The 15,825-nt window shown below is 60.0% G+C and overlaps 2 protein-coding genes across 7 annotated transcripts; one reads left to right on the top strand and one right to left on the bottom strand.

The window, feature by feature from the left end:
* Window positions 1-449: 449 nt before the first annotated feature.
* Window positions 450-5,176, top strand: NPFF (neuropeptide FF-amide peptide precursor). The gene is made up of 3 exons (XM_037884258.2): window positions 450-590; window positions 3,110-3,237; window positions 4,981-5,176. Exons 1-3 carry the CDS (start codon window positions 450-452, stop codon window positions 5,099-5,101), a joined length of 390 nt encoding a protein of 129 aa, XP_037740186.1. The 3' UTR covers window positions 5,102-5,176.
* A 542-nt stretch (window positions 5,177-5,718) lies between these two features.
* TARBP2 (TARBP2 subunit of RISC loading complex) lies at window positions 5,719-15,435 on the bottom strand. 6 transcript variants are annotated; one of them, XM_037884065.2, is made up of 9 exons: window positions 15,130-15,435; window positions 14,286-14,455; window positions 13,372-13,477; window positions 12,715-12,798; window positions 11,320-11,392; window positions 8,966-9,083; window positions 8,392-8,519; window positions 7,445-7,637; window positions 5,719-6,978 (listed from the first exon to the last, which is right to left on the bottom strand). In XM_037884065.2, the coding sequence occupies exons 1-9, from the start codon at window positions 15,180-15,182 to the stop codon at window positions 6,821-6,823; spliced, it is 1,083 nt and encodes a 360-aa protein (XP_037739993.1). In that variant the 5' UTR covers window positions 15,183-15,435; the 3' UTR covers window positions 5,719-6,820. The 6 variants fall into 6 exon arrangements, with proteins under 6 accessions (XP_037739993.1, XP_043388778.1, XP_043388777.1 ...); XM_043532843.1 differs by having other exon boundaries at window positions 8,392-8,579; window positions 11,320-11,389; window positions 15,130-15,364; XM_043532842.1 differs by having other exon boundaries at window positions 8,392-8,579; window positions 15,130-15,362.
* Window positions 15,436-15,825: the final 390 nt, after the last annotated feature.

Below are 15,825 nucleotides of genomic sequence, written 5' to 3'. Positions count from 1 at the left end.
GCAGAGGTTGCAGGTGGGGGGATCAGTGGCTGAATGACCCTGGTGTAAACCCCCCCTCCTGCCCCGTGGGCCGGCACTGGCAAGCAGCTGTGATAAACCAGCGTCAATTAACTCTCACTTTTAGAGGGGCTTAAAGGGCCATTTGAGTGGATTTATCCCTGTAATAACGTACAAACAGCCTGGCCCGCGGGCTCAGGCTGGTGCTGGCGCTGTCTCTCCTGGGGCCGCCGGCTCCTCTCTGGGCCCAGCGTGGCAATCAGTTCTGCAGCTCTGGTCCCCAAGCCCCCGCCTTACAAATGACTGGTGAGGCTCCCCCATCAATCCCACTCGCAGAGCCCAGTCCGTGCGTTGAGCTGGGCTCCGGGTTCGGGGGGGATATAAGAGCCGCAGCAGGGGAAGGTGTTCACACAGCGCAAGGAGGGAGCGGGGCTAGGGATCATACCGCAGCCATGGATGTGCGCCTGGTACTGCTGCTGGCCCTGCTCTCGGGCACCGCGCCGAGGGGCCAGTGCCTGGAAGGAGGGAGCGTGTCCAAGGAGACCCTGGTGGACGAGCCCAACGGCTACCTAGAGAGACTCTCCGACTTTCTGGTGAGCGGGTGCTGCCCGGGGAGGTGGCAGTGGGCTGGGTAGGCAGGGACCATGGCTCTTGGGTGCACACAGCAGATTGTCGCTCCCCCACTGGGTCCAGGCCTGTGGACAGAAACGGGACCCAGGACTCCTGGGTTCCCTTTCCATCGCTGGGAGGGAGCGTTGGTCAGTGGTTAGAGCAATGAGCTAGGAGCCTGGATGTCTGGGGTCTATTATGGGCTTGCTGTAACCTTGAGAAGAACCACACCCCTGGCCCCCTCTGTGCCTCAGTTTCCCCATCTGTTAACGAGCCCGACCTACCTCATGAGGCTGAATTAATGAAAGGGCTCTGAGTTGCTGGTGGGAAAGATGCAACGGATGGGCAGAGGCTCCCTGCTCCCCTATTTGAGTCATGGAGCATCCCCAACCCCCACCCCAGCCTTGCAAACAGGAGTGGCTGAGTGCTGGGCTCTTGTTCCTGGTGGTGCCTCGCACGGTCTCTGCTCTGATCCTTGGGCCACTCAGTGGCACTTACTGATGTCAACGGGCCACGTGGGTGCGACAGGTGGCTCGCACCAGCCCAGCCACAGTATGTTAACACCAGGGCTTCGCACGGGGACAGCTATGATGCTGTCACACATACACCCCCACCGCCTTGCTCCAGCATCAATAAGCCTCTGCCGTCACCTGCACAGAGAAAACCCCGACCCATCCACAGTGACCCCCATTCCTGGCTGCTGGGCTCTGGGGTATCCTCCCCCAGTGGGGCTGGAGCCACACCCGGTGCTGTGGGAACACGTCTGTCTGTCTGTCCCCAGGCCTTTGAGCTGCTGGCAGATCTGAGACACTGGGGGGTACCCCATCCCCAGCCAAGCAATGCCCCAGCAGAGACACAGGGATCTGGTAAGCTCTGGACCCCTCCTGGGGTCCCCCATGCTGATGGGCTGAGCCTTTCCCCTGGGAAACGGGAAGGTTCTGGCAGATGGGGAGGAGAGACACGAGCTTCCCACTGTCTGTGGCTCCTCGCGGTTCAGGCGGGGTGCCTAAGGATTTGGGCACTTGGACCCTCCTAGAATGCTACGGGAATCGGGGGATGGGCTCCCCTGGGATTCGGTGGCAAATCCCAGCTGCCAACCTTAAGGCCAATGATGTCAAAAGAGGCCACTGACCTGGGGGTGGGACGTGAAAGAATCTCAGGCTGTTCCCTCCCCCCAAATGGAGCTAGAGCAGCCCACAAGGGGGCCTTTCTGAGAACCTGGGGGCCCAAGGAATTATCCTTCCACCCCGCTCCCACCCTGGTGAGTAGCATCACCCCCTTTTTACAGAAGGGGAAACTGAGGCACATCACAGGGCAGGAACTTCCAGGGTCACCCAGCAGGCCTGTGGCAGTGCTGGGAATGGAACCCAGGTTTCCTGGCTCCATGTGCTAACCACGACTGAGTTTAGAGAGCGGCTGAGTAGCTGGAGCGTCCCCTGGGAGTCCATGCTGGACCCAGGTTAGTTCTGGGGGGACAGGAGACAGCACCTCTGTGATGCTCATTCAAGCACATCTGTTGTTCCCCATGGGCCTGGCAGCGGGGTCGGAGGTGCCCGTTAAAGGGCACCTGGTGTTGGATCCCGGGGAACCAGGGCATGAGCCCTGCTGTCCAGGCCCGCGTCCACCCAGGCAATTCCCCACTGCCTCCCTGCGTCCCCAGCAGGAAAAGGAGGTTGCCATCCCTGTCCGCCTGTAATGCATGGTTTAACACGGCTGCTGTGCTCCACCCCAGAGACAGCTGCCTCCCGGCGCGGGCAGCACCAGCCCGGGCTGTACACACTACGGGACAGCTTGGGTTCCTTCTGGTTAAAAGGCTGAGGCGGGTGCATGAACATTGCCCTTCTGCAACCAGGAGCAACAGGCACCCAGTGCGAATTCTTGCAGGGCCTGAGGATGGCCCAGGTTGCCCGGGAACGTCCTCGTTTAACCCCCTGCAGTCAACCCACCTCCTCCCCAGATCTCTGGGGTTGTTCGGCTGTGGGGCCGCAGTTTGCAGCATGGGGCCCCCTGCTGGCAGGCTGGACTCAGGGACTCTAGCGGGGTGAAGAGTTTGGCCTAATGGCTGGGGGGGGGAGGCTTGATCCCTTGATGGGAGAGTCTGACCAAGGGTGGGGGCGGGGGGGGGGGGCGGGTACCCTGCCTGGCTGCCTCTTGGGGGATTTGATATCCAGACGGTGCTGCCCCGAATGTGTAGGGTTAGGGGGGCTGTTAACGGGCAGGGGCACTTGGCTGTTTGCCCCACTACCCCGCAGGGTGGGGGGGATTGGATATATGGGGCTTGGCCAAGAGCAAACCCCAGAACCACCTTGCTCCTGCCTGCCCCCGTTTCGGCTCACCTGCAGCAGTTTAATATGGTGGCACTGGCCCCTGAGGCCAGCTGAGCTGGGGGCCCAGACCCAGCCTAAACGCCATCCCTGGGCCAAATTCCCCCACACACACACACGCTGGGACCCCTCTGCAGGCAGGGGGCTGTGTAACCACATCCTGTCCCCGCCCCTTGCAGCAGGAGAGTGAGGATCGCGCCCCTCGGTCCCTCTCCGATGAGCGCCTGCCGAGCACCCTGCTTCGCTCCCTGCTCTTCGCCCTGCAGCGACCCGGCCGCAGCCCCTCCTTCCTGTTCCAGCCCCAAAGGTAAGGAGGGGGGGCACTGGGGCCCACCCACACCCCAATAACCCCTCCCCCCCCCGCTGCTCTCTGCAGCAGCCTGGAGTTAGTATCCCTTGACTCTCCAACACGAAGCAGCATCAGCCTTGCTCACTGCTTGGCTAGAAGCCCCCCCACCCCCGCCCTTTTGCAAGGGGACGGAGGGTGAGTGCTCATTTTACCAGTATACCTGCCCCTGACCCCCTCCCGACCCTCATACACGGGACTGCATTCCGGTTAGCTCAAGCCCCTTCCCCAGGGCCACACACTAAATGGAGAAAGCCCTTTTGCTACTGGAAGAGGCGTCCACACCAGGGGTTAGACCCATGTACCCACCTGGGCTCAAATACGGTCCCAAGGGCCCGGGAGATGTGGTGCCAACACAGAACTCGGGTTTGGGGGCTAAAGGGAATTGAGCTAACCGGCATTATAACTCCTTGGTCCCCAGACAAGCCACTAGGGGGCACCCTCTCCTCAGGGTCCATCTACACCAGGGCAGGACAAACCGTGGTTAGCACGAGTTAAACCTGCCCCACTTGGTACCAGAGGCAGCCTATGGCATATGGCCAGCTAGCAGTCGTTTAGAGGCACAGAGTTGGCCTAGGGCCCCCTCACCAGCCCCTGCAGCTGCTCCTAACTACAGACCCCAGCGCGGATCTCGGCAGCGCCTCCCAAAGTGGGTCAGTCACATGAGGTCAAGGCGTCCTGAGTCCCAATCCAGAACTCTCACCACTAAGCTAGACATCCTCCTACCAGGCCATGCCCTGCTCCCCAGCCAGCTGCCGGGCTGAGGGGCCGGGGTGGTGGGTCTGCACTCGAGTCTGGGCCCTCGAGTTAGGTGACTGGCAGTGCCAGCCTAGTTCACACAGGGCAGGTACTGGGATAGGGCTGGCGCGGGGATACTGTAGCCAGTTAGCCCGGTACCACCTCGTGTGAATGCGGGTGTACTGGCATAAAGGAGCCTGCTACAGGTCACAGAGTCTGAAGCCAGCAGGGACCATCAGCTCATCCAACTGGACCCCTTGCCAGAAGCCCCTACAGTTCCCCACGTCAAGCCCAGGACTTAGGTTAGACCAAAGCAGACAGGCTCAAGGCACTGACGCTGTTGTGAGCCCAGATGCCAGAGGCCCCTGCCACGGCAGGGGATTGAGTAGCAGAGACATGGCCGCACGATCCCAGCCGGCGACCTGTGCCTCACGCTGCAGGGGAGGCGGACCCCCCCGCTGCAGGGGAGGCGGACCCCCCCGCAAGGTCCCTGCCGATTTGACCTGGGGGCGGGGGGGGGGGATTCCTTCTAGCCCCCAGTCTGGCCCCTGGTTCACCCCAGAGCATGTGAGTAAGACCCACCAGCCAGGCAACAAGAGAGGATCCTCTGAAGTGCCTCAGAGCACCGGTTCCACCCCAGCGGCTGCCGTGCCCGCCTTAGGTGACAAGCCCCAGAGTCCAGCTGGCGGGACCAGCTTGGGCCGCAGCAGCACCTGGCAGCCCAGTCTAAGCATGGCTGTAGCTCCAGCAGCCTGGTGAAGGGGCTACGTGGGTGGAGACACAGCCCGAGGCCAGCGGGGATGCCAGGATGTCAGGCTGGCCCTGGCACCAGTGGGTGCATCCCACTGGCCCTTACCTGGTTTGATGGACCCGGCAGTACAGGAACAGGGGGCACCAGCCAAGCTTGGGCCATGGGTTGGGCCAAAGGCACTTCAGCAGCCAAGGGCTTCGCCTGTCTCCCTGCAGGTTTGGCCGCGAGACCCGGGGGAGCTGGGGCAGCGAGGGCCGGCTCAGCCAGCGGGGCTGGGACTCCATGGCCCCCCAGTTCTGGAGCATGGCCGTGCCCCAGCGCTTCGGGAAGAAGTGACTCCGAGGGGCTGCTTGGCTCCAGCACCCGCCGGCCCGGATCAAAGCCCCCCCCCCCCCCCCCCCCGTGAGCAGACTGGGCTGTGGTGACCGTGGCTCTGGCAACGATAATAAAACGTGAGTGTCACAGCTGGGGGATATGTGGTCAATGTGCCCGCGGCACAGTACCGCCCTTCGCCTCTGGGGGCAGCCCACACCCAGGTGGGCAGCACCCTCGCCGTGACACAATCTGAAGCAGGGAGGGAGCGGTTCCAAGTTCTCCCCTGGCTCCAGTCAAATGGGCTGAGCTGGAAAGGAAGAGGCCAGGGGCCATGGTCTCTGCCCCGTGCGCGCTAGATCCCACTGCCTCCACCACAGCCACACGCGGGGGGCGAGAGAGGATCCTACCAGCCAGGGAGGGAAGGGCCCAGGTGGGCCCATCCCAGCGCCAGGAAAGGCCAAGCTGCCCCGGCCAAACCAGTGCCCCCGCCTCACGATGGGCAGCCAGGTGCCTTGGCTCCACTCGGCTCCGCCCATCCCACTACTGGGCCTCGGACTGGCCCCAGCGCCCGATTGCACCCACCCAGCCGAAGACTCAGCTGGACCCATCCCATCTCCCCAAAAGGAAACACACCAACATTTTGGAGAAAACCCCTCCATCCAGTTTATTTCCCATCTCCTCCGGCACCTGCTGCCCCCAGGGCGGGTTCCGGGACAGTCCCTCCACAATCCACCCATGGGCTCCAGCACTGGCCCCCTGGCCATGGGGCTCGGCGACTCCCCCGGCACGGCACGGACGCCGATCGGGACAGGAGACGCGAGGGCAGCTGCCCCTCCCAGAGGGGATTTGATCCCGCAGCAAGGTCCTTGTGCCTGCGGCAGGGGCTGGCTGCACCTGAATTTGGTCTTAAAAACCTTGTGTCTCGCCTTTAAACAACAATAAAAATCTACCCCGCCCCCAGCTCCAGTCCCACAGGGGCGGCTCCAGCGCAGACCCCTGGGGGGCGGCTCTCGCTCCTGGCGGCCCAGGGCAGCTCCATGCTCCAAATCTGCTCGGGACCCGGTTCCTAGGATGGTGCTTCGGCTGCTGACAGCGAGGGTGTGGGGGAGCAACTCCCGGGGGGGGATTCCAGCCCCGCCCAGATCAGGGGGCACAGTCAGAGGCTGCTGACGAGTCTGGGGATGTAGGGACGGGGGTAGGAGGGCGCTGACCCTCCCTATGGCCAATAAGAACTTTTGCTCTGTGCGGCTGGAGCAGGACAGCAGCTGGGGGGGCAGGCTGGAACAGCCGTGGGGCAGCATTAGCCCCCCAACAGTGCAGTGGAAAGCGCTGGGCTCGGCTGGGGCAGGGGGACTCCCTGGAGCGGGCAGCGCTTGGATCAGGAGCGATCTCCTGCTAGGGTGAGCTGCTACACTGGCCCTCTGTGCCCCCACGTGTGGTGGGGGTGTCGGAGCAAGTGGGCCCCGCCCCTGAGAGCCCAGTGCGTCCCTGCGCCCAGAGCCCACTCAGGCCTGGTGGAGGCTGCTGGGGCAGGGCTGGCGTCTCTCCTGGGGGCTCCAGGTCCTGCCCCTCACGAATCAGGGGAAGCAGGATGCCCTGTCCTGGCCGTTGGGCTGCGTGTGGGTCCAACCTGTGTCTGCCCCAGCCCCGGCCTCGGGAGGCGTGTGCCGGCATGGCTCCAGGCACCCACCTGGTTGAGCGTCCACAGCCCCAGAGGCTCTGCTGGGCCCGGGCACCTCCTCATTTGCCTCCTGCCATGATCTTGAGGTACTGCAGGGCATTGCGGGCAGCGGCGGCGCGGGCGGCAGTGCGGGAGGCGGCTGAGCCGTGGCACACCGTGGTCGGCTGCGTGGACAGCTCCACCAGGCACTGGTACAGGCCGCTCAGGCTCATCTCGTCTGCGGGGAGAGATGGGGCGTCAGGGCCGGGGACGCTGCAGGCTGAGCCCAGGGGGGACGTGGGTGTGAGCACAACAAGGTGTGCTTGGGGGGGGGGGGGGGGGGGGGGGGGGGGCTGCTGAGCCCCAGGAAGTGGGGGGCAGGATGCTCAGGCCTGGGGGAGAGAAAGGGGCAGAGGGTGATGGGCAGAGCCCCTGAGGTTGGGGGGCAGGGTGCTCGGTCCCTGTTTGGGGTGTGGGGGAGGGTGCTTTTCCCGCCAAGGCTGGCGTCAGCAGTAACAGACTCTGGAGGTCGTTGCCCCTGCTCCCCACGGCTGGCCCAAGGAGCCCCCAGCATATGGCGCAGTGCTGGGGAACCCTCGCCCCACAGGAGGGACAGTGCCGGCCCTCAACGGCATGGTGGAGCATTCCCGTGGGGGCGGGTGCCTGGTGGGCGGCGGGGGCCGGGTGGGGTCTCTGCCCCTTACCGATGTCCAGGTAGCTGATGTCAAAGCTCTGCTCCTCGGAGAGCTCCTGCAGGAGGCTGCAGAAGCTGGCGTTGAGCGCCTCCAGCGGGTGGCTCTTGAGATGGAGGATCTTCTCGCCGGCCGAGTTTCGCAGCGAGTCCCAGGTGCAGCCCGAGAGCCGGCCCTTCAGGCTGTCCAGCTTGTTCCCCACGGTCTGGAGCGGGGGAGAGAGCATCAGCTGGGGGCCCAACCCAGCAGTGGCCGAGGGGCAAGGTGTTGGGGGAGCACGTCTAGGCCTGGCCTCTGCTTACAAGGCAGATCTGCAGAGCTGCACTGCCCGGGGGTGGGAAAAGGGATGCTCTGACGTGGGCACAGCCCTGCCCTCCTAACCCACGGAGGAACCCCCCCTTCCAGTGCAGGAGGCTGCGTCTACACTATGGGTCCCACCGGCACAGCTGTGGCACTACAGCTATGCCGTAGGGTGGACAAGCCATTACTTTGAGCCCAGCCGCTCAGCACGAAGGGGCAGGCTGGGCCTTGTAACCTCCATAGGTTGCCCCCACAATCCTACTGGGCTCCTTTGTCTATAAGCAGCATGATGCATTGCATGCTGGGAGATGTAGTCTCTATGGGCCACACCCTCCATTAGGGAGGGCAAAGCCCCACTGCCTCCAGCTCCCAGCATGCAATCTGTTGCGCTGCTTATAGTCTCCATGGGCCACACACTCCCCTGCTAGAAACCCACACACACCCGCTATTGCCTCCAAGCAATATGGAGCACTGCATGCTGGGAGTTGTAGTTTCTATGGACACACCTCTCCATCGAAGGGTGAGACCCCATTGTCTCTTAGTAGCACACAGAGCACTGCATGCTGGGAGTTGTAGTCCCTATGGACACACCTCCTCCATCAGAAGGTGAGGGCCCCATCTCCAAGCAGCATGCTGGTCCCGCCCTCGCCCGCACTCACGATGGAGAACTGGTCCTCCTCCACCTCGGCCTCGCTGCCCTCCCGCTGGTCCATGGGCACATTGTGGATTCGCACCAGCATCTTGGCCGCCGCGTTGCGCTTGGCCAGCTTCTTGGAGGTGCCGCTCCCTGCGGGGGGAGCGCTGTCATTGCTGATGCCCAGAGCCCGGCATGGGCACCGCCTGCCCTCTGGGGAACAGGGGGTTAACTCCTGCGCAGCACAGGGAAGGGCTAGAAGAGGAGCCCTCTGGCTGCACCAAGGAGTCCCCTAGGGCCTTGTCTGGGAAAAATCACCAATGGGGGTGTGCCTTCAAGAGGTTGAGATTGAGGGGCACAGGCAGAGCTGGGGTGAGGAAAGCCCAGGGCTGGGACTGTGAGTCAGGACCCTGCCCAGCCCCTCCCTGGCTCCACCTCTGAATGCTGGATTCACTCACCCACTTTAGGGGCACCATGTTTTCTCTGGAATTAATCTGAACACCCCTGTAATCCCCACCCTCCCCGGGACCCTCTTCTCCCCATGGGAGGTGGAGATGCTCCCACCACCCATGTCGCCTCAGTACATGGCCGGCAGTTACCTATTTCGATGAACCTCTCAACCCGGCAAGTCATGGTGAATTCCTTTCGGTGGGCAGGCCCCGATTCCTGGGTGACGGTGTATTCCGGCAGCCTCCAGCCCTTCTGGACCACCAGCTCCTTAGGGAGGGTGACAACGGGGCATCATGAGAGCCTTGGCAGGATCCTCCTCAGGTAGGGGAGTGGGGGACCACCTGACCCCCACTGATCCCAGAGGCAGGCTGGCCCCAGACACAGCTGGTGGTGTGAGCACCAGCAAGGCCGGTGCCGGGGACCTGGGTGGAGAGGCCCTCAGACTGGCAGCGAACACCCAGGATAGGGCAGTCCCCGATGCCCCTTGCAGACAAATTCCTACCCAGATACCCTGGCCAAGCTACTACCATTGAACACCAGGGACTGGAGGAGGGGGTAACTGGCTGGGCCAAGTCTGAACCCAGGCATGGTCAGTGCAGACCAACCTCCCCCCAACCCCCTCCCCCTAGTCTGTCACTTAGTGGCCCATGTGAAGTTTGGGTCTCATTTAGGGCTGTCAAACGATTAAAAAAATTAATCACGATTAATTGTGAGATAAAAAATGAATTGTGATTAATCGCAGTTTTAAATCGCAGCGTTGAACAATAATAGAATACCAATTTAACTTTATTATAAATATTTTTGCATGTTATTTTTTCTATCTTTTGAAACATATTGATTTCAATTTCAACACAGAATACAAAGTACACACTGCTCGCTTTATATTATTTTTTATTACAAATATTTGCACTGTAAAAAAAAAAGTGCAAATCTACAAGTTGAAGCATGAAGGGGCATACGAATGTTTAGCGCATCTGGCATGTAAATAACTTGCAATGCCAGCTACAACAATGCAATGCAAATGCCTTCTCGCTTTCAGGTGACATTGTGAACAAACAGCAGGCAGCATTATCTCCTGTAAATGTAACCAAACTTGTCTGTCTGAGCGATTGGCTGAACAAGAAGTAGGACTGAATGGACTTGTAGGCGCTAAAGTTGTACATTGTTTTGTTTTTGTGTGCAATTGTGTAAAAAACCAAATAATTCTACGTTTGTAAGTTGCACTTTCATGATAAAGAGATTGCACTAAAGTACTCATATGCGTTGAAATGAAAAATATTATTTCTTTTGTTTCTCTCTTTTGCAATACAAATATTTATAATCAAAAATAGTAATAGATAGTGAGCACTGGACACTTTGTATTCTGTCTTGTAACTGAAATCAAGATATTTGAAAACATAGAAAAACATCCCAAAGTAGTTATAATTTAAATTGGTATTCTATTATTGTTAAACAGTGCGCTTAATCGCAATTAATTGTTTTAATCAAGTTAATTTGTGTTGAGCTAATCGCTTGAGCTAACTGCAATTAATTGACAGCCCTAGTTTCGTTGTTTTTATCATGGTCATGCCTAGAGGTCTCCGCTGAGATCAGTCGCATTGTGCTGCACAGACACCAGGTGAGACAGCCCCTGCCGCAGACAGACAAAGGAGGGGAAACTGCGGCACGGAGCGGGGACGTGATTTGGCTGAGATCTGTAGCAGAGCCAGAAAGAGAATCCAGGTCTCCAGAGTCACAGTCCAGTGCTCTAGCCAACACCACGTCCATCCCTAAGTCACCATGGCAACCTACCTGCTTGCAGACTGGCTCAGCAGAAGCCATGGAAACCGCGAGCCCAACCCAGGGGAAACTCAAGGGGTGGGTGGGAAGTTCGCCCAACAGCGCCTGGCCTGCCCAGTGTCTGTGGATGGGGACAGCCCACCTGGGCAGAGGTCCCAAGGGGGTTAGGAACCCAAGGGCTATTGGAAGGGGTCCTCACATGGTGCAGCCGGTGCTGTGAGACTCACCCCTCAACACCCCCACTCTTGAGGGACTGAGGGAACCCGACAGCCACAGGTGAGACACATGGGACTGGGCACAACCGCTGCGGTTTGGTTCTTCTAGTGACAAGCCCGGGATCTGAGTGCTGCTGAAAGGGGCCAGCTGGACAGCACCAGAGTCCCGTGACCACAGGGTTGGGGACAGCCCAAGCCCTCCCCGCACCACCCGCGAGAGGGACCCCTGTCTGCTGAAGCTGCTAATGGAGATGGCAAAGGCTCAGATCCACCCAAGAGCCATCAAACAGCTGTCAGGATTTGGGCCCAACCAACCCGTTCCAGGATTCAAACCAGCTACTCTGCCCCATCTGGCCACCCAGGGTCTCTGGTACTCGAGGGTGATGAAGCCTTTTGCTTCAATAGCTTTGTCCCCAACCCAGCCAGCCCAGGCTTACCTGGGGCCTCCCACTCCCCAAAGCGAGCAGAGGCCCCTGCGCCATGGGGAAAAGTGCCCCGACGGCACCTACCTGCAGCGCCCCCACAGGGTTACACTCCGACTGCTGGGGCGAGACGGGCGACTTCACCTCCATCGGTGAGCTTCTGAGTGAGACACAAGGGCACCAGTGAAGGGGGCTGAGCTGGCCGGCTGGGCTGCTGCCTACAGCCCTTGGCCAGGGAGTCTGCTGGAGGTGCCAGGGGCTTGCGGGAGGGGGTGGGGAGCCACTGGCAGGAGACGCCCAATGGAACTGGGATGGGTGACTCAGTGGAAGGCACTAGCTGCAATGCTCCAGTAGGATGCTAGGGAGCGCTGTGCTGCAGGGAGTACAATGGGGGAATCAGGAGGGGACATTCTCCCCTCTGAGTCAGCGCTGACTCCAAACCTCCAGCCCGGTGCTAGCAGGCAGTGCCAGAGGCGGTGCTGTTTAGTTGAGCCGTAACAGCGAGGTCCTAAGCACTGGGGGTCACCCGAGTCCCCCTGGCTCTTTTCACAAGAGTTGGGGCACGAATCCCAATTTTGGCAATTCCATTCCGGGGCCCCAAATACCCCTGGCACTTTCAATTACCAACAGGATCCTTCTTCACTCCCTGCCCTAAACTGCAGTTGTATTGCTGTAAGACACCCGCCATGCTCTGCCCCAGAGACGGCTGCATTGCAGAGATGGGCGACACAACCCAATACTCAAGACATTTGGGGATGAAAGGTGCGGGCGAGACGTATGTGCCTCTGAGCTCACCAGGCCAGAGGTTTCCCAAGCACAGCCCCCAGCATGGATTTGAGTGATTTTTGCGTACCCAGCTTGGGACCCTGAATGTACCATGGCCACCCCCGAGGGCTCAAAAACCAGGGACTGGCTTAAGAATCAGGTGATTTTTAAACAATAATCACTGTTGGGTTCTTACATTTACCTGGTGGTTACTAAACCTTTTGCAGCTTTTCTAGGCAACCCCCAGGGCAAGACACTTAACCAGTTTTTTAATGGAAGCTGAGATTCCCTGTGAAATCACATGACTCCAGGAGCTGGGGCTTTAAGAATAAATACCAAATAGCATGCAGATTGGCAGTACTGCTGATAGGGCCCTGATACCTGAGTTCCCACTCGGCACCAACCTATGGGCCAGTCAGGCAGGGGGACTACATTGCCCACAACCCCTTGCAAAGCGCTCTACTGCCCCAATGAATCCTGTGATACAGAGTCCTCACCAGGCCTCTACCTACAGGCCAAATGGGCAGGAGGACTACATTAGCCACAACCCCTCCTGCCCCAATGCATACTGGGATACGGAGTCCCCACCAGGCTCTGAAAACCAAACCCCTTTGAGATGTCTTTAAATTGGGCACCCCACCAATACAAAACGAGGTGTCCCAAGATCACACTGGGTGACCTTGGCCCAGAGCCCCTCTCTGTGACTTTCCCTTTTACCTGGGAGAGGCAGCAGGCAAGATGGGCGCTGCGGGGGCCGCTGCGGTGCTGAGCTGAGAAAGGGGCTCTAGGGAGAAAGGAGAGCTTTGAAAATAAAAGGTGACAAACATTAAAGCAGGCTTCGCGCCTCTGAGCGCAACAAGAACCAGCTCTTCCTACCTCTAAACGCTTGGGTGTGGTGCCACTTGGGGGCAGGAAAGGGACCGCGGGGACTAGGGATGTTTTAATAATGAATAATACCACCACCCAGCTCAAATGTAGTGCCTTTCATCCACTGATCTCAAGGCACTTTACAAAGGAGATCAGTACCATTATCTGCATTTTACAGCTAGGGAAACTGAGGCAAAGAACAGGGAAGTGACTTGCCTAAGGTTACTCAGCAGGCCAGTGGCAGTGCCAGGAGTAGAACGCAAATCTCCTGACTCCCAGTCCAGTGCTCTAGCCCATAGGCTGCACCAGCTGGGGGCCATTTCCTCAGCTGAGATTCTCCATCCCCAACTCTTCCCACACGCACCCTCAAATCTCTCTACTCTGACAGGACTGGAGTGGGGAGTAGAGGGCAGGTTTGGGTCTGGATGCGAGTCTGCAGGTAAAGGATCAAAGAAGTTGAGAAGCAAATTAAGTAAAGGCCCAGGTCCCCCCTCTGCCCCCCCTCACCTGGATTCCTCCGATGCTGCTGGCTCCAGCATATTTCCCCCTTTCAGGAGCTTTAGGGCCACCTCTGCTGCCTTGTGCTTGGCTGCCTTCTTGCTTGGGCCTTGACCTGGAAAGCAGGGTGTCTAGCAGTTAGAGCAGTGGGGGGCTGGGAGTCAGGAGTCCTGGGTTCTATTCCCAGCTCTGTCACTCAGTTGCTCTCTGTGCTGGTGATAGATCAGCAGCTCCCAAAGCTGACAGCCTCTAGCCCCCAAGCAGGGACAGCAGCAGGGCAAGGAACTCTGTCTCCATGGCCCATTCTGCCTTGAAAAGTGGCCCACGGGGGGCTGGCAAGTGCCAAGAATCAGGAGGGTTGTTTCTATGGTGGAGGCGCCTGTGCCACTAGGAGCTGGGCTGCGACCCAGCCAACTCCCTCCACCCAGAGGCTACCAAACAAGACCTTAAGTGCTAACAGCTGAACTTGAACCCAAGACCTCGAGGCCCTGGGATCCTCCCGCCAAGGAGGATTGGGAGGCAAGAAGCTCCGAGTTCCACCCCCAGCCTGAATGGGCCCCATGCACCAGGATGATGACTCCCATCCCCCTCAGAAAATCTTAGTCACCACCCCCTACCCCGGGGAGAATTCTGGCCAAAGCCACCTCCCCCATGCCCCCTCCGCTCACTATAGCACCACCACCTAGCTCTTACAAAGCACGTCCACCCACAGGGCTCAAAGCACTTTATAAAGGAACCCAGATTCGAACTCAAGAGTCCTGATCCACAGCCCCCTGGCTCCAAGCACGAGTGACACCTTTAATGCAGAGACGCGACCCGTCAGCAGGAGGCAGCTCAAGATCAGGCCCCTCAAGTGGGTGGCAATGCCAAGGTTTCCCTTGTTTGGGAGCCATATTTACCCGCCTCCCCCACGGGTAACTGACCGGTGCAGCTAATGTCCCCGACAGTCACTCGGAAGGTGAAGTTGGGCTGATGCGCTTGTCCCTCGGCTTTGAGTAGATCATACACAGGCGTCTTGCCTATTCTTGTCCCATACTCCTGAAGAAGGCTGATCGGGGTCTTTCCGGGATTGGAGGCAAGCATTTGCTCTATACTGGGGCAGGGGACACAACACAGGGACACAGGCTCAGAAACCACCACAGATCAGGGCTTGCCCTGGGGCCTTAAACACCCAGGGCTATTCCCAGAGCCGGGAGGGGGAGTTGTGGGGAAAGAAGCAGTGGGAGAAGCTCCCTCTCCCACACCAGAGCACCCCACTGGTCCTGTGAAAGAGTCCCCCAGTAAACGGGGAGGGCTGTAATGAGAGCAGCTACCCCCTCACCCCATGGCAGTCTCCCTGGCCCCCCAGTAGGAGGGGTCAGTGGGATCAGCTACCCCTCGTGATGCCCCCAGTGAAAATCCCCTCCGTACCCAGTCGGGTGGTGGGGCTCAGTGTGAGAAGCCGTCCTCCACCCCCGGATGCCCCCCTACGCCTGTCTGAGGATACCCCAGTACCCCGTGGGAGCAGCTGGCTCTATCCCATGATCTCCCCCCCCCGTACCCAGCGGGGCGGGGGGCCAATGGGAGCACGTCCCCCCCGCCCCCATTGGGGTGGTGATGGGAGAAGCTGCCCCCCAGGACCCGCCCCCACCTCCCAGGGGTGCAGTGGGAAGGGGCTGACCCCCCTAGGACACCCCAGTGAGGGGGGGCAGTGAGAGGGGCTTCCCCCAGGATCCGCCCAGTTTGGGGGGAGCGGTGGGAGGGGCCGCCCCTGAGCCGCCCCGTTACCTGGGGAACCCGCCACTCTTCTTGGTCCCACAGGCCTCCTCCTCCTCACTCATTCCCTCCTCCTGCCCCACCGGAGCCACCGTGCCTGCAGCCCTGGCTGGGAGCCCCTCTCCGGCCAGCGAGCGCCGCCACCGACAATGGCTGGGGGAGGCCGCCCGCGCCGCCCAGGGATCCCTGGAACATGGAGTCCTTCCCGGGCCCCTCGTCCCTGGCCCAGCGGGCAGGGGGACTACATTACCCACAACCCCCGCCCGCGCAGCACGGCGCTGCCCCGATGCATCCTGGGATATGGAGTCAGCACCACGCCCCCTCTTTGAGCCATGTGGGCAGGGAAGACTACATTACCCACAAACCCGTGAGACGCACCCTGATAGCCCCGATGCATCCTGGGACATTGAGCTCCCGTTTCTGAGCCCTGTAGGCCGGCGCAGGAGGACTATATTACCCACAATCCACCGCCGCGCGCTCAGCTACCCTAGGGCTCCCTGGGATTTGTATTTTCTGCTTGCCTTGCCACCAAGGAATAGAATGGGCTGGAGCACTACATTACCCACAGGCCTTTGCGCGTCATAAGTAGGGGAAATGGCGGCCCGGCGGAATGGAGAGTTCTCGTTAGCCACAGGCCGGGGTCTGCTGATGTCATTAGTGACACTCCTGCTATTCCCTCCCACACGTGCACTTCCTTCCATGGTGATT

This window comes from Chelonia mydas, chromosome 20, assembly GCF_015237465.2.
Source record: "Chelonia mydas isolate rCheMyd1 chromosome 20, rCheMyd1.pri.v2, whole genome shotgun sequence".
Lineage (NCBI taxonomy): Eukaryota > Metazoa > Chordata > Testudines > Cheloniidae > Chelonia > Chelonia mydas.
This window is presented reverse-complemented; position numbering and strand designations above follow the sequence as displayed.

Excerpts from the sequence above, each read along its gene's own strand:
- NPFF (XM_037884258.2), top strand. The coding sequence starts at position 450 with ATGGATGTGCGCCTGGTACTGCTGCTGGCCCTGCTCTCGGGCACCGCG. Across the intron at positions 591-3,109 it reads AGAGACTCTCCGACTTTCTG|CAGGAGAGTGAGGATCGCGC; the intron begins GTGAGCGGGTGC and ends CGCCCCTTGCAG. Across the intron at positions 3,238-4,980 it reads TTCCTGTTCCAGCCCCAAAG|GTTTGGCCGCGAGACCCGGG; the intron begins GTAAGGAGGGGG and ends GTCTCCCTGCAG.
- TARBP2 (XM_043532842.1), bottom strand. The coding sequence starts at position 15,182 with ATGAGTGAGGAGGAGGAGGCCTGTGGGACCAAGAAGAGTGGCGGGTTC. Across the intron at positions 14,456-15,129 it reads AAGAGTGGCGGGTTCCCCAG|TATAGAGCAAATGCTTGCCT; the intron begins GTAACGGGGCGG and ends CCCCTGCCCCAG. Across the intron at positions 6,979-7,444 it reads CATCAGCTACCTGGACATCG|ACGAGATGAGCCTGAGCGGC; the intron begins GTAAGGGGCAGA and ends CTCTCCCCGCAG.